General features: G+C 47.1%; 1 protein-coding gene across 1 annotated transcript in view; it reads right to left on the bottom strand.

Moving 5' to 3' along the window:
- Positions 1-1,427: 1,427 nt before the first annotated feature.
- LOC121579777 (UV radiation resistance-associated gene protein) overlaps positions 1,428-18,021 on the bottom strand; it is a 137,511-nt gene continuing 120,917 nt past the window's right edge. Inside the window, exons 14-15 of the mRNA XM_041894664.2 lie at positions 10,979-11,070; positions 1,428-2,456 (exon numbers count right to left, since the gene is read on the bottom strand). Of these exons, the coding sequence (XP_041750598.2) occupies positions 1,592-2,456; positions 10,979-11,070 (957 nt within the window). The 3' untranslated portion in view covers positions 1,428-1,591. The remainder of the gene's footprint in view (positions 2,457-10,978; positions 11,071-18,021) is intronic.

Here is an 18,021-nt window from a genome sequence, read left to right as displayed (position 1 = left end):
GACTAAAATGTAAAAGGTAAGTATGTGTCATTAACATGTAGGGCCTGAGTGAAACATTTCAACAGCATACAGTACACATCATTAATGTTTTGGTCTATTGAATAATTTCTGAAGTATTGGACTTCATATGAATACTTATATTAATGGTGCTTATTAAAATAGTTAAAAAAAGAAGAAAGCAGGTATGGAGGAGAAAGACAGAAAAATTGCACTGTATCCCTGCCATGTGCCATGAGCTCAAGCCTGCCTGCCTCGCTCCTCTCTTTTCTTTTCTCGTCCTCAACCAGAACAGAACAGTGATGGCCCCTGGGGATAGAGACAGGGCAGCCCTGTCCAATGGCTGGTGGGGTTGTTGGACCTGGAGGTGCAGGGTGTAACAGTAACAGAGAATCTGATTGGGCCAACGGTCTAAGCTGTGTGGCCTAGTGACCGGTCGGTTTCGTAATAGGTGACAGAGGTCAAAGGTGGGATAGGTCTTTGCTGTAACTCCTTTCCTCTGTCAGCCATGCTGAAGGCCCTGGCTCTGTTCTAATAAACCTCTCCTTCCTCCTTACCTTGAAGTCACTACTGATATAACAGGACTGGACAGGTACAAGTAGGGACTCCACTATAGCTTTCATGAACCCACTCATGTTAGATCACTGCTTACTTCAAGGAAGGGAGGAAGGATGCATTTTATGTGTGTAGAGGTGGTTACCACAAACACACACACACACTCTCTCCTTCCCTCCATCTCACAACACTGCCATGCACCCTGAAAGAAGAAGGCCCGGGAAGCGTTTCAACCACAAACATTCGCTTTATTTCATTTAAAGGATTATAGAAATGTTTTTCGAGAAGAAGTGCAAATTGGTCATCATTCCAGATACTGTAGCGCCTATGTTTGTTTGACCCCCACCCCCTCCTCTGCACTCTGTTCATGTCCCTGACTCATGTCCTGTCCTCACCCCTGCCTGGTCCTGTCCTCACCCCTGCCCGGTCCTGTCCTCACCCTTGCCCGGTCCTGTCCTCACCCCTGCCCGGTCCTGTCCTCACCCCTGCCCGGTCCTGTCCTCACCCTTGCCCTGCCCGGTCCTGTCCTCACCCTTGCCCTGCCCGGTCCTGTCCTCACCCTTGCCCTGCCCGGTCCTGTCCTCACCCCTGCCCGGTCCTGTCCTCACCCCTGCCCGGTCCTGTCCTCACCCCTGCCTGGTCCTGTCCTCACCCTTGCCCGGTCCTGTCCTCACCCCTGCCCGGTCCTGTCCTCACCCCTGCCCGGTCCTGTCCTCACCCTTGCCCTGCACGGTCCTGTCCTCACCCTTGCCCTGCCCGGTCCTGTCCTCACCCTTGCCCTGCCCGGTCCTGTCCTCACCCCTGCCCGGTCCTGTCCTCACCCCTGCCCGGTCCTGTCCTCACCCCTGCCCTGCCCGGTCCTGTCCTCACCCCTGCCCTGCCCGGTCCTGTCCTCACCCCTGCCCGGTCCTGTCCTCACCCTTGCCCGGTCCTGTCCTCACCCTTGCCCGGTCCTGTCCTCACCCTTGCCCGGTCCTGTCCTCACCCCTGCCCGGTCCTGTCCTCACCCCTCAGCCCTCCCCTAAGGTCCCACCTGTCCTCACTTCTCAGTGTTCTTGCGCGGCCTGCGGAAGCTGGACATGTTCTCGTTTAGTGCATAGATGCGGCGGGAGAACTCCTCAAAGCCGGCGGCGTCCAGCTCGCCCAGAACCTGCTCGTCACACTCCACGGCCACGGCGTGCTCCACAGGGATGCAGGGGTAGTCCTCCAGCCTGGCCCCATCCCCCAGGCCCATCCCTAAACCCAGGCCTGTTGCCTCAGTCCCCATAATCTCCTCTGCCTGCTCCACCGAGCAGCACATCTCTGGGTTTAATGCCATGGTCAACGTTAGCCCTGTTGCGGGCCCCGCCAGCCCCTCGCCTGGCAATACTGAGCCGTTCATGGTATGGTCTGCATACTGCTCGCTGGTGGGTGCCACCTCCTCCACTTGCTCACTGGTGGTGCCCCCAGCCGGAGTGAGGGAATCTGAGCCTCCTGTAGTAGTGCTGGAGGGCTGTTGCTCTTGCTCCTCCACAACCTCCTTTACCTCGCTTTCTACCTCTCCTTCTCCACCTCCCTCTACCACTCGATCTCCCTCTCCCTCCCCAAGGACTGGTGCCTGTGCCTGAACCTCCAGAGTCTTGGCCAGGTCAATGCTAAAGTCCAGGGAGGAGGACAAGTGCTTGGGGGAGGGGTCGGGCGGTGCACTCTGGGGCTGGTCCATGGCCATGGTCGTGTTGTAGCTGGGAGGAGGGGAGGCCTTGTACTTCTGCTTGTCTGCCTCGGAGCTGGCCCTTTTCCTCAGCAAGCCCCGGTCAGGAGAGCTGGTGTGGGTGGGGAAGCCCACTTCGGACGCAGCCGAGACATTGAGCTGAGACTTGGCTCCTGTTGGGACCGGGATGGAGCTGGAGACATGGTGCCGGTCACTGTGGGAGAGGAGAGAGAGGGAGAGAAAGAAAGAAAGAGAGAGATGATGGATATGCTCATAAGTCTTTCACATTCAACGAGGGTCATGGAGAGAGGGAGGGAGGCCCCCCTCTCCTGCCCAGCCCCCAGGCCTCTCTGATCGGACATGGTTCTTCATTGATCTCATCTCTCCCTCTCCTGATCCAGAGCCCAGACAGCTGGCCCACTGCAAATCACTCCCCATTATTACATTAAAAAACATTTGCTCAGCTCATGTGACAGCAGGGCCCTGCATAGTGGAAGCTCACAGCATGCCTCCTAGAAAGAATCCAATACATTTTTGCGGAATAACAGATAACGGACACAGCAGAGCAGATCTCATCTGTAGACTGCAACCCCCATTTGTCCCATGCAAACCCCAACTGTAAATTAACTTAAACAAGGGGGCTATAGCCGGGCCAACGTCACCACCCTGTTTAGCCATACTTAACCTGTTAATTCAGGTATGAGAGGCGTCATTGGTGGCATATCTCACGGGGTCAAAGGCGAAATTGGGCCCCTGTGCTGTCAGAGGTCCACCTGTGGCTGGTTAGAGAACAGAGGAGCCTGGGTAAATGATCCTGGCTAGTTAAACGGCTTAATGGGGTGGTGAGGTCACTGGGTGGTGATGTCCCTGTATCAGACGCCTGGTTGTCTGTCAGATAAAGTCTAGTCTAGCATGTGACAGCAGGTCACACACAGAGGACATAGAGACCTTCGCCAGGGGATATTTCAAACACGACTGACTGGTCATTGACAAACTGTTTGATGGAGTGCTTCAGGACTCAACACATGGTAGCTTGTAAAGAGGGTCCTGACTGTGGCCCCTGCCTCCTATGGAGACAGCAGCGCACAGGGTATTAAAAACACACGCGCGCGACTCACTCCTGATGAGGGAGTCATAGACACGAGACAAGACAGCGGTTCTCACCCAGTCCACAGAGTGCTCTATAAAAGAGGACCCATAGCATAGAGTACACACACATGCACAGAGTGGATGGCCCATGTCATACCTGATGATAATTACAGCTCACAGACAGCATTTAATAAGGCGCTTACAGGAACACATAAGATGAGGTCAAACGTTCATGCACGGTAAAACAAATAGATAAGGAGTTGAGATAATCTGGAATGAGTGTTCTTCTTTTGAGCCATAACTGGGGATGTACTGTGCTGTACTTATTCACTGTCTATCTGAAAACATCTAATGCAAATGCCTTCACATTGGCCCTTAACGACGATATATCCCATTACCGAGGTTAAATAGAAACAACATACTGTTCAAAACGCTTGATCAGTTTTCTCCAAGACAAAGACAAATGGTTTGCCATTAGTGTCTTGTATCTGTGAACTCTTAAACAAAATCATTCTGGTGTGTTTTGAGCACGCTCCAAAAATGTAAAACAAAAACTGATTTGGAAGACGGGAATAAAAACAGACCTCCCAGGCCTCCCGAGTGGCGCAGCGGTCTAAGGCACTGCATCACAGTGCTGAGGCACCACTACAGCCTCGGGTTTGGGAGACCCATGGGGCGGCCCACAATTGGCCCAGCTTCGTCCGGGTTAGGGGAGGGTTTGGCCGGCCGGGATTTCCTTGTCTCATTGTGCTCTAGCGACTCCTTGTGGCGGGGCAGGCGCCTGCAAGCGGACTTCAGTCGTCAGTTGGACGGGGTTTCCTCTGACACATTGGTGCGTCTGGCTTCCGGGTTAAGCGCGCAGTGTGTCAAGAAGCAATGCGTAGGGGAGTTGTAGCAGAGGATGGAGGAGGATGTTTTATGGTGTGGGGGTGCTTTGCTGGTGACACTGTCTGTGATTTATTTAGAATTCAAGACACACTTAACCAGCATGGCTACCACAGCATTCTGCAGCGATACGCCATCCCGTCTGGTTTGGGCTTAGTGGGACTATAAATTGATTTTCAACAGGACAATGACCCAACACACCTCCAGGCTGTGTAAGGGCTATTTTACCAAGAAGGAGAGTGATGGAGTGCTGCATCAGATGACCTTGCCTCCACAATCCCCCGACCTCAACCCAATTGAGATGATTTGGGATGAGTCGGACGGCAGAGTGAAGGAAAAGCAGCCAACAAGTGCTCAGCATATGTGGGAACTCCTTCAAGACTGTTGGAAAAGCATTCCAGGTGAAGCTGGTTGAGAGAATTCCAAGAGTGTGCAAAGCTGTCATCAAGGCAAAGGGTGGCTATTTTATGAATCTCAAATATAAAATATATTTTGATTTGTTTAACACTTTTTTGGTTACTACATGATTCCATATGTGTTATTTCATAGTTTTGTTGTCTTCACTATTATTCTACAACTTGCAAAATTGTAAAAATAAAGAAAAACCCTTGAATGAGTAGGTGTGTCCAAACTTTTGACTGGTAGTGTATATAATAATAATTTAAAAAAAAACATTAATAAAATAAAGACCTTCCATGAGAACTGAATTATCATTCCATCGAGCGAAACCAAACCGTGGCCCAGGCCGGGCACCTATCCAAACAGAGGACAGGTTGGAGCTGACTGTTTATTAAGCAGGAGTTTCAAACGTTCCATCCGTCATTTATAACAAGCTAATGACTGCCTTCAGTCTGTTATTCACTGAACGACGTCCTCGGGGCAAGAGCTCAGACTGATCCCATCTCTGATTTGAATTAATATCAGGCCTTCTAGTTTCTCCCTGGCTCTTTCCCAGTGCCCCTACCACACAGAAATCCATATCAGCTTTAGGAGAACCTAGGTTTGGACCCAGGAGAGAGCTGGCCAACACAGATGCCTGCATGTACACTGTAATAGGACAGTGCAGTTAGATTAACAAGAATTTAAGCTTTCTGCCAATATAAGACATGTCCATGTCCTGGAAAGTTTGCTGTTACTTACAACAGTCATGCTAATCACATTGGCGCACGTTAGCTCAACCGTCCCGTATACAGGACACCGATCCCGTAAAGGTTAATAAAAAATGACTCAAGTAAAAGTGAAAGTCACAGAGTAAAACACTACTTGAGTAAAAGTCTAAAAGTATCTAGTTTTAAATGTCCTTAAATACAGTGGTGGAACAAGTACTCAATTGTCATACTTGATTAAAAGTTAAAAGTTAAAGTAAATGCTATAAATCAAATTCCTTATATTAAGTAAAACAGACAGGGGCACACTCCAACACTCAGACATTTACATTTACATTTTAGTCATTTAGCAGACGCTCTTATCCAGAGCGACTTACAGTTAGTAAGTGCATACATTTTTCATACTGACATAATATACAAACACAGTATTTGTGTTTAGTGCGTCCGCCAGATCAGAGGCAGTAGGGTTGACAACATGTTCTATTGGTAGGTGCGTGAATTTGACTACTGCTATCCTGCCTGAGCATTCGAAATGTACTTTTGGGTGTCAGGGAAAATGTATGAGAGTAAAAAGTACATATTTCCTTCAGGAATGTAGTGGAGTAAAAGTAAAAGTTGTCAAAAGCATAAATAGTAAAGTAAAGTACAGATACCCAAAACAATGACAAGTAGTACTTTAAAGTATTTTTACTTAAGTACACTACATGACCAAAAGTATGTGGACACATGCTCGTCGAACATCTCATTCCAAATTCATGGGCATTAATATGGAGTTGGTCCCCCCTTTGCTGCTATAACAGCCTCCCCTCTTCTGGGAAGGCTTTCCACTAGATGTTGGAACATTGCTATGGGGACTTGCTTCCATTCAGCCACAAGAGCACTAGTGAGGTCGGGCACTGATGTTGGGCGATTAGGCCTGGCTTGCAGTCATGCTGAAACAGGAAAGGGCCTTCCCCAAACTGTTGCCACAAAGTTGGAAGCACAGAATCGTCTAGAATGTCATTGTCTGCTGTAGCGTTAAGATTTCCCTTCACTGGAACTAAGGGGCCTAGCCCGAACCATGAAAAACATCACCAGACCATTATTCCTCCTCCACCAAATTTTACAGCTGGCACTATGCATTCCGGCAGGTAGCATTCTCCTGGCATCCGCCAAACCCAGATTCGTCCATCGGACTGCCAGATGGTGAAGCATACGTCATCACTCTAGTGAACGCGTTTCCACTGCTCCAGAGTCCAATGGCGGCAAGCTTTACACCACTCCAGCCGACGCTTGGCATTGCGCATGGTGATCTTAGGCTTGTGTGCGGCTGCTCGGCCATGGAAACCCATTTCATGAAGCTCCCGACTAACAGTTCTTGTGCTGATTTTGCTTCCAGAGGCAGTTTGGAACTCGGTAGTGAGTGTTGCAACCGAGGACAGACCATTTTTACGCGCTATGCGCGTCAGCACTCGGCAGTCCCGTTCTGTGAGTTTGTGTGGCCTACCACAATAACATAATGTACATTTGACCGGGGCAGCTCTAGCAGGGCAGAAATTTGATGAACTGACTTGTTGGAAAGGTGGTGACGGTGCCACGTTGAAAGTCACTGAGCTCTTCAGTAAGGCCATTCTACTGCCAATGTTCGTCTATGGAGATTGCATGGCGGTGTGCTCTATTTTATACACCTGTCAGCAACAGGTGTGGCTGAAATAGCCGAATCCACTAATTTGAAGGGGTGTCCACATACTTTTGTATATATAGTGTACTTAACACATTAGCCAGGCATACTGTACTGTAAGCATCCTGCTCTCTTTCAGGGTGGACATTGGAGGACCTGTGATTAAGGGACACAGTACTTCACTCTGGATGTTTTAACTCCTCATTAAGTTTTACTTAATGAGGGGGGGGATTTAAGTGAACATCTCCTTTCTCCAAGTCTGGCCTTTTGAAGATGGAGAACGTAACCATCGTATCAAAATCACCATAGCACAGCATGTATAACATATTGTACAAGTTGCCAATAGTGACTACATTGTAGTTTACTTTATTCTCAGCAGTTTTGTATGGCACAGAGATAAAGACATAGCCGAGCTATAACAACCTAATCCAAATAGAGGTGAGAACTACTGTATCCCACACTGTTTCACAGTACGACAGATAGTGTGACACTGTCCACATTCCGTTCATTTGCGACATGTCACATTACAATGACATAGCTGACGGGAGTCAATACAGTATCTCAACGAATGGCAACTAATAATGATATCGGCTGGTGTTGTTAGTATAGTACTCAGAGTCTCAGTGACACATAAAGGAGTTGTGCGCTGGGCTGGGGTGTCTGATTCATAGAGAGGCCTGGTGGTGGGGAGCATTCCTCCAGATGTGATCTCATCCATAGGGACCACAGTACAGCTAACACGCACACAGAAACACATGCACACACACACCCTGCAACGCACAGCCAACTGTGTGTGTGTGTGTCTGTCAGTGTGTGTGTGTGCGTCAGTGTGTCTGTCTGTGTAGGAATGCTCACACTCATCCAAGCACATTAGTTTTATTTGATTCATTATACTGCATGAGTTCCTCCCCAACATTAGGCGTCTGCTATTACTATCTCAACAATTACCATCCCTAGGACTTTACTGGGACAATCATCTCCACATAATGAAACACCTACTGTGCTGTATGTGACATTTAACAGCTTCACTGCAATGCATGTTCAGTCATTTACTGACACAAATCAGTACCAGTATTCCTGACCCTGTTATTGGTCATTTTGTCTGAACCTGCTTGGTTGTTTCAGGTGGACGGACGCACACGGACACACAGACACACACACACACAGGACCGAGCAAGGCTAAACACTTCCTCCTGTGTGTTCTGTGAGTGTGTGTCTGTGTGTGTGGGCATACATTTGTGGCTGATGGTTTAAAGGCAACAGGGAGTGGTCCAGCTTTACGTCTGTTATCACTGTTCTCTCACCAGGGGGGTTTCAAAACCTTTGGGGGGCGGTTCCGTTCACAAAGCAAGAAGAACTGCCTTTGGTAATGTTCCTCACTGTAATGTTTAACACTTTCTTTTCACTCACTCTATTTTAGTTACCATTCACCCTAAAGTAACTGGCTCCCTTAACCACATGCTTGGTTCTGTAACATTAGGGGGCTAGGTTTACAAGCCCTTCCACTTCTATACACCTGTGTCTACAGTGACACTGGGATCTACAGAAGTCTTGACTCTGTTTGCAACTGTTTTAGTAGGAAGGGATCAGTGTAGAAACATTAAAGAAAACACACAGTCTCCTGTAAAGTACAAACCCTAAAAACACCCATATATTTCCCAATGAAGTCCCCTGGATAAAGCCCATGTACCCATGCATGAGGAGCCCTCCTAGTCAGCTTATTGTACATGCTGAATTAGCAATATATGGAGGGGGAAACATCTCTACAGTTCATGGATAGAAACGGTTCCCTTGGACATGCCCTCGCCCTACCACCACCCCCGTATAGAGGGGAGGAGAGGGGAACGGATATCAAACCTCTCTCCCTCTCACAGTCTACCGGTTAACTCCCTGCAGCTGCCGCACAGCATTTTTATGCGTCCATATTTCATATGCTTGGCCCCTCCGCTGGAAATAGTATCTGAATTGAGGCTTTTTCAGGCAGGGGCAACTGGAAGTGATATGGTGGAGAGGAGGGTCAATAAAAGAAGTTCCATGCAAAAGGAGAGTAGAATTTAATGCATGTCCTCCCTGTTTCAGTGTTTCACTGTCCCCCAGTACCTGCTGTCTGAGTCGGTTAGAGGGGAGAACTATGTGGGTCCTGTGACGAGGACCGAACTTATGGCCCGTTAAGACTAAAGGTTCTCACACAGACAGTTTGTGCTTAGTGTGAGCAGCCAGCCACCGGCCCCTGACGAAGGTTTCAGCCCTGTGTGTGTGTGTGAGAGTATGTGTTTGTACGGGTAAGGCAGGCTCTCAAGACGGGAACAAAAGTATGTGGACACCCTTTCAAATTAGTGGATTTGGCTATTTTAGCCACACCCGTTGCTGACAGGTGTATAAAATAGTGCACACAGCCATGCAATCTCCTTAGACAAACATTGGCAGTAGAATGGCCTTACTGAAGAGCTCAGTGACATTCAACGTGGCACCGTCATAGGATGTCACCTTTCCAACAAGTCAGTTTGTCAAATTTCTGCCCTGCTAGAGCTGCCTATGTCAACTGTAGGTGCTGTTACTGTGAAGTGGAAACGTCTAGGAGCAACAACGACTCAGCCGCGAAGTGGTAGGCCACACAAGCTCACAGAACGGACCGCCGAGTGCTGAAGCGCGTAAAAATCGTCTGTCCTCAGTTGCAACACTCAATACCGAGTTCCAAACGGTCTCTGGAAGCAAAATCAGTACAGTAACTGTTCGTCGGGAGCTTCATGAAATGGGTTTCCATGGCCGAGCACCCCTGAACCTATAGCGCTACCGCCTGCGCTTAGATTTACAATTGTGTTAGGTTCGTTAAAATAGCGCCCCAATTGTGTGATGGCGAGGATGCAGGGTTGTGTTCCAAACAAAACAACTACAAGTGTGCTTGATCTAGTTCCTCAACGGCACAGCTAGGAGAGCTTAAAAATGTACCTTATAGTTGAAGACACTTTGGAGAGGTGTGTGGCCACTTGGAGACACCAGAGTCCACTCACTCAAACCCTTGTAAGAAATGTTTGTCTTATGTTGCACCTACCCACATTTTTCATGTTACTGAATGTATCCAGAGTATTTTCAATTTTTGTTATCAACAAATGCAGCAAAAAGTACAGTAAATGTAAAATGCACATAAACTCAACAGTTTATGTTTGGATTCAGTCTTGTGTCAGGTGAACTGTTGTGTCCTCACCTTTGGTTTAATAACATTCCCATAACCTCCAATCTGTTCCCTTTCAATTGCTACCATGGTTATGCATCTGCTTTTCATATTTATTCTGTTAGAAACATTTCAATGTAGCCCTATCCATATAGGCAAATTCCCATGAGTGTAAAGGGTTAAGGGCTTCCACTTCCCATTAGGAGAAGATGGAGGAGGCAAGGATTCAATTGCTTTGCTTTAACATGGCCTCTTTCCTTTCAAAACAAAAGGTTATTCAATTAAGGTTGTAAAACACATTTCCCCCTTTTGCTGACCCTGGGAGAGCAGAGCAGATCAAAGAAGATAATTTTCCCTTTTATAGGGCTGTGTGCTGGATGGTTGGAGTCGGAGTCATAGAATTAGAATTACTAGAACAGGTATCCCCATTCAAGTCAATGTTCTGTGATGGGTGGACCGGCGGCAGTAGTCCGGGAAAGTCTCTAGTCTCTACTATGGGCTGATTCTCAGGTTCTATGGTGGGATCATTCAATGCCTGCGGCCTGAGGCTCAGGAGATCTGAATGAATGTCTGACGTCTATCAGACCCCATGAAATAGCTGCAAACAAACAGTAAGTTCAAAAGCATGTGGAGTTTAACTCTGAACTCCTTAGGCTGGTTTTGAAGATCCCTAAGAAACATACACTGCTTTGTTCACCAATATTTTCAACTGAAACCATCTGAAGTGAAAAAGATGTAGAGATAGTGAAAGCAAGAGTGCTATGTGGGGTGGCCTAATACTACTAAGACACGGAGAATGAGAGTGGACTTCTACAGGTACTTACCATTGGACTAGAAGGCCATGCTCCAGGAAGTTCTTGAGGTTGGGCAGGGTCTGGCGGAGGTCTGGAGTGGACAGGCCATGCTGGTATCTCAGCTGGGAAGGAAAACCAAAGCATTCATTAGCAATGACCAGAGCTTTCTTTACCATATCATATTGAACCGTACCATAACCTAGCATATCACTTTTATTCACCCATTCCCATGTTTCTCTAGTTTTTGATGTCTCTGGACAAGGCAGAGAATTACTAACCTACCGGGAGACTGAATCATATCTGAAGCATTCTAACTTCTCCCTTTCTTCACATAATGGTTATCCTCCTGCCATGCTAACAGACGTCTGTGCTAATGTGGAAAGGTGTGTGGAGAGGCAGATGAAACGTGGGCGGTGAGAAGAAAAAGCAGAAGAGATGGGGTAAAACCACACAGAGCAACCTCTCCCTCTCTCCATTTCCCTCTCTGTCTCTCTATCGCTCTCTCCAAGTAACCCAGATCCCCATTGGCTTGATGATGCTCCTTCTCTCCAGTCATTTAACCTCCCTCTCGCCAGTCCTCCATTCATCCGTCATAAAATCAACGTCAACTTACGACTGACAGGGACGTGAGCCAAAGTCAGTGGACAGGTCGTTTTATTTGCAGCTGTAATGACATCACTATATACAGTACATGACACAAGACAGCATCCCACCAAGGAAGTCAGGGAAGGAGAGTAGTCCTAGCCACCCCTGCTATGTCCTCTATTTATTTAACCTATCTCGTATCTCTCCCCAACAGCAGAGCAGCATCATGCACCACGTCAGCCGTATATCTCACTAGGCCCTGTGTCACTTACACTCACCGGTCAGTCTACATCTGTTTTCTCTCCTCCACTACATTATACTGCGACACCCATTCTTCTCTACACACACTGTCATCCCTGGATCCATCCCGCTCTCACTCCCTGGACATCCCTCGCTCCGCATCGTAAACTACAGTGAGCACATATGATTCTAATTAGGCCAGACACAGTACCAGTGTATTGCTCCCACCAGTCCCAGCCCTACACTCACCCATTACATACCACTGCATACCGACCATACACACACATACATATATATATACATACAGTATCAGTCAAAAGTTTGGACACTTTATTTTTACTATTTTCTACATTGTAGAATAATAGTGAAGACATCAAAACTATGAAATAACACATATGGAATCATGTTAAGAAAATCTAAATATATTTTATATTTCAGATTATTCAAATAGCCTGCCTTCGCCTTGATGACAGCTTTGCACACTCTTGGCATTCTCTCAACCAGCTTCACCTGGAATGCTTTTCCAACAGTCTTAAAGGAGTTTCCACATATGCTGAGCACTTGTTGGCTGCTTTTACATTTTACATTTTAGTCATTTAGCAGACGCTCTTATCCAGAGCGATTTACAGTTAGTGAGTGCATACATTATTATTATTATTTTTTTTTTCATACTGGCCACCCATGGGAATCGAACCTTCACTCTGCAGTCCAACTCATCTCAAACCATCTCAATTCAAATCAAATCAAATCCAATTGTATTTGCCACATACGCCGAATACAACAGGTGTAGACCTTACAGCGAAATGCTTACTTACAAGCCCTTAACCAACAATGCAGTTTTTCAGTGTTTCACTACTGCAGTGTGGAGCCCCAGAGTCAAGCCACCTTCCTGTCCCCCAGTATCTGCTGTCTGAGTCGGTTAGAGGGGAGAACTATGTGGGTCCTGTGACGAGGACCGAACTCATGGCCAGTTAAGACTAAAGGTTCTCACAGAGACAGTTTGCGCTTAGTGTGAGCAGCCAGCCACCGCCCCCTGACGAAGGTTTCAGCCCTGTGTGTGTGTGTGAGTATGTGTTTGTACGGGTAAGGCAGGCTCTCAAGAAGGGAACAAAACCATGTACACTATATATCTACAAACGTATGTGGACACCCCTTCAAATTAGTGGATTCGGCTATTTCAGCCACACCCGTTGCTGACAGGTGTATAAAATAGAGCACACAGCCATGCAATCTCCTTAGACAAACATTAGCAGTAGAATGGCCTTACTGAAGAGCTCAGTGACTTTCAACGTGGCACCGTCATAGGATGCCACCTTTCCAACAAGTCAGTTGGTCAAATTTCTGCCCTGCTAGAGCTGCCCATGTCAACTATAGGTGCTGTTATTGTGAAGTGGAAACGTCTAGGAGCAACAACGACTCAGCCGCGAAGTGGTAGGCCACACAAGCGCACAGAACGGACCGCCGAGTGCTGAAGCGCGTAGAAATTGTCTGTCCTCGGTTGCAACACTCACTACTGAGTTCCAAACTGTCTCTGGAAGCAAAATCAGTACAAGAGGCCGAGCAGTTGCCATACCAGGCGGTGATGCAACCAGTCAGGATGCTCTTGATGGTGCAGCTGTATAACTTTTTGAGGATCTGAGGACCATGCCAAATCATTTCAGTCTCCTGAGGGGGAATAGGCATTGTCGTGCCCTCTTCACGACTGTCTTGGTGTGTTTGGACCATGATAGTTTGTTGGTGATGTGGACACCAAGAAAACTGAAGCTCTCAACCTGTTCCACTACAGCCCCGTCGATGAGAATGGGGGCGTGCTCAGTCCTCTTTTTTTTCCTGTAATCCACAATCATCTCCTTTGTCTTGATCACGTTGAGGGAGAGGTTGTTATCCTGGCACCACACAGCCAGGTCTCTGACCTCCTCCCTATAGGCTGTCTCATCATTGTCGGTGATCAGGCCTACCACTGTTGTGTAGTCAGCAAACTTAATGAATGTGTTGGAGTCGTGCCTGGCCATGCAGTCATGGGTGAACAGGGAATACAGGAGGGGACTGAGCACGCACCCCTGAGGGGCCCCTGTGTTGAGGATCAGCGTTGCAGATGTGTTGTTACCTACCCTTACCACCTGGGGGCGGCCCGTCAGGATGTCCAGGATCCAGTTGCAGAGGGAGGTGTTTAGTCCCAGGGTCCTTAGCTTAGTGATGAGCTTTGAGGGCACTATGGTGTTGAATGCTGAGCTGTAGTCAATGAATAGCATTCTCACGTAGGTGTTTCTCTTGTCCAGGTGGGAAAGGGCAGTGTGGAGTGCAATAGAGATTGCATCATCTTTGGATCTGTTGGGACATGTTGAAAATGTCAGTGAAGACACTTGCCAGTTTGCCAGCGCATGCTTGGAGTACACGTGTCCTGGTAATCCATCTGGCCCTGTGGCCTTGTGAATGTTGACCTGCTTAAAAGTCTTACTTACATCGGCTACGGAGAGCGTGATCACATAGTCATCCGGAGCAGCTGATGCTCTCATGCATGCTTCAGTGTTGCTTGCCTCGAAGCGAGTATAGAAGTGATTTAGCTCGTCTGGTAGGCTTGCGTCACTGGGCAGCTCGCGGCTGTGCTTCCCATTGTAGTCTGTAATAGTTTTCAAGCCCTGCCACAACCGACGAGCATCAGAGCCGGTGTAGTACGATTCAATCTTATTCCTGTATTGACGCTTTGCCTGTTTGATGGTTCGTCGGAGGGCATAGCGGGATTTCTTATAAGCGTCTGGGTTAGAGTCCCTCTCCTTGAAAGCGGCAGCTCATCCCTTTAGCTCAGTGCGGATGTTGCCTGTAATCCATGGCTTCTGGTTGGGGTATGTACGTACGGTCACTGTGGGGATGACGTCATCGATGCACTTAGTGATGAAGCCAGTGACTGATGTGGTGTACTCCTCAATGCTATCGGAAGAATCCCGAAACGTATTCCAGTCGGTGCTAGCAAAACAGTTCTGTAGCTTAGCATCTGCGTCATCTGACCACATCCTTATTAACCGAGTCACTGGTGCTTCCTGCTTTAGTTTTTGCTAATAAGCAGGAATCAGGAGGATAGAGTTATAGTCAGATTTGCCAAATGGAGGGCGAGGGAGAGCTTTGTACGTGTCTCTGTGTGTGGCGTAAAGGTGGTCTAGAGTTTGTTTTCCTCTGGTTGCACATTTAACATGCTGGTAGAAGTTAGGTAGAACGGATTTAAGTTTCCCTGCATTAAAGTCCCCGGCCACTAGGAGCGCTGCCTCTGGTTGAGCGTTTTTCTGTTTACTTATGGCCTTATACAGCTCATTGAGTGCAATCTTAGTGCCAGCATCGGTTTGTGGTGGTAAATAGACAGCTTCGAAAAATATAGATGAAAACTCTCTTGGTAAATAGTGTTGTCTACAGCATATCATGAGATACTCTACCTCAGGCGAGCAAAACCTCGAGACTTCCTTAGTATTAGATTTTATGCACCAGCTGTTGTTTACAAATATACACAGACCGCCACCCTGTCTTACCGGAGTCAGCCGTTCTATCCTGACGATGTAGCGTATATCCCGCCAGCTGTATGTTATCCATGTCGTCGTTCAGCCACGACGCAGTGAAACATAAGATATTACAGTTTTTAATGTCCCGTTGGTAGGATAACCTTGATCTTAGGTCATCCAATTTATTTTCAAATGATTGAACATTGGCTAATAGGATTGATGGAAGAGGCAGTTTACTCGCTCGCCGTCGTATCCTTACAAGGCACCCCGACCTACGTCCACGATATCTCAGTCTCTTTCTCATGCGAATGACAGGGATTTGGGCCTTGTCGGGTGTCTGTAGAATACTCTTCGCGTCCGACTCTTGAAGAAAAAATCTTCGTCCAATACGAGGTGAGTAATCGCTGACCTGATATCCAGAAGCTCTTTTTGGTCATAAGAGACGGTGGCAGAAACATTATGTACAGAATAAATTACAAATAACGCGAACAAACACCCATAATAGCACAATTGGTTAGAGCGCCATCTTGCATGAGATACAATTGGGTTGAGGTCGGGGGATTGTGGAGGCCAGGTCATCTGATGCAGCACTCCATCACTCTACTTCTTGGTAAAATAGACCTTACACAGCCTGGAGGTGTGTTGAGTCATTGTCCTGTTGAAAAACAAATGATAGCCTCACTAAGCCCAAACCAGATGGGATGGTGTATCGCTGCAGAATGCAGTGGTAGCCATGCTGGTTAAGTGTGCCTTGAATTCTAAATAAATCACAGACAGTGTCACCAGCAAAGCACTTTCACCCCATCACACCTCCCCCTCCATGCTTCACAGTGGGAACCACACATGCGGAGATCATCCGTTCACCTACTCTGCGTCTCACAAAGACACGGCAGTTGGAACCAAAAATCTCAAATTTGGACTCATCAGACCAAAGGACAGATTTCCACCGGTCTAATGTACATTGCTCGTGTTTCTTGGCCCAAACAAGTCTCTTCTTCTTATTGGTGTCCTTTAGTAGTGGTTTCTTTACAGCAATTCGACCATGAAGGCATGATTCACGCAGTCTCCTCTAAACAGTTGATGTTGAGATGTGTCTGTTACTTGAACTCTGTGAAGCATTTATTTGGGCTGCAATTTCTGAGGCTGGTAACTCTAATGAACTTATCCTCTGCAGCAGAGGTAACTCTGGGTCTTCCATTCCTGTGGCGGTCCTCATGAGAGCCAGTTTCATCATAGCGGTTGATTGTTTTTGCGACTGCACAAAGTTATTCATCTCTTAAAGTAATGATGGACTGTCATTTCTCTTTGCTTATTTGAGCTGTTCTTGCCATAATATGGACTTGGTCTTTTACCAAATAGCGCTATCTTCTGTATACCCCCCTACCTTGTCACAACACAACTGATTTGCTCAAACGCATTAAGAAGAAAATAAATATATTTTGATTTGTTTAACACTTTTTTGGTTACTACATGGTTCCATATGTGTTATTTCATAGTTTTGATGTCTTCACTATTATTCTACAATGTAAAAAATAGTAAAAATAAAGAAAAACCCTTGAATGAGTAGGTGTGTCCAAACTTTTGACTGGTAGTGTATATATATGAAAACGATGGGGAGAAGTACGATGATAACAGAGGAATTACAGAAAATAACAGTAAATGTTGGAGCCCCGGGGGCCAAAGGTCACGTTTCCCAGTTTGTGTTTATAGTTGGAGGAGAATAATGGTTTTCTGGGATCAGCAGTCATCTCAACACATTCATCTAAGTCAGTTTTTTGTGGCCTGGGCTGTAATGCTGTACGGTGGTTCTAGTAAAGCTTGACTAATGGCATGAGGAGTGGTATAAGCATTAACACATGGGTCCCTGCTGCCACTGCCAGAGCAGACAGTACAGCAGGGGGGTGTGTGTGTGTGTGTGTGTGTGTGTGTGTGTGTGTGTGTGTGTGTGTGTGTGAGTGTGTGAGAGAGAGAGAGAGAGAGAGAGAGAGAGAGAGAGAGAGAGAGAGAGAGAGAGAGAGAGAGAGAGAGAGAGAGAGAGAGAGAGAGAGAGAGAGAGAGAGAGAGAGAGAGAGAGAGAGAGAGAGAGAGAGAGAGAGAGAGAGAGAGAGAGAGAGAGAGAGAGAGAGAGAGAGAGAGAGAGAGAGAGAGAGAGAGAGAGAGAGAGAGAGAGAGAGGGAGAGAGAGAGAGAGAGAGAGAGAGAGAGAGAGAGAGAGAGAGAGAGAGAGAGAGAGAGAGAGAGAGAGAGAGTGTGTGTATGCATGTGTGTGTCAGCACATATGCCCATGTGTATCTTTGGCTCGGTATACCCCTCTCCCCCCTCTGGGGGACCCATGGAACCAGAGTTCTCTATGGTATCTGCACAGACCTCCCGATCTCTGTGGCAGTTTTTGTGTCTGATCAAAAGCAGCACAGATTGAGCCAGGCGGGGAGAGGGACGTACAGTATGTAGCTCCAAACCCCTATTGGTGATACTAGAACAACACTGGGATCCATTCATGGTTTTAAGTAAACCTTTGGGTCTGACCAAATGACGGTGTAGCGCTGTCCACAAGGCAGACCAAAAGGAATCGGTTTTGAAATGGTTGTCCAAGATAAATATGTCCTGTTTTAAAACCCAGAAATAATATAGCTACATTTGGCAGGGGGCCTTTAATGTTCTCTCTCTCCCCCGAAGAGGAAAATTAAATAAAACAACTCAACAGCTTACACTGAAGATACTGATGAGATATAAGAATAGAGTAAATGTTTTGTTTTCGAGC

The sequence above is a fragment of the Coregonus clupeaformis genome, chromosome 13 (genome assembly GCF_020615455.1).
Source record: "Coregonus clupeaformis isolate EN_2021a chromosome 13, ASM2061545v1, whole genome shotgun sequence".
Lineage (NCBI taxonomy): Eukaryota > Metazoa > Chordata > Actinopteri > Salmoniformes > Salmonidae > Coregonus > Coregonus clupeaformis.
This window is presented reverse-complemented; position numbering and strand designations above follow the sequence as displayed.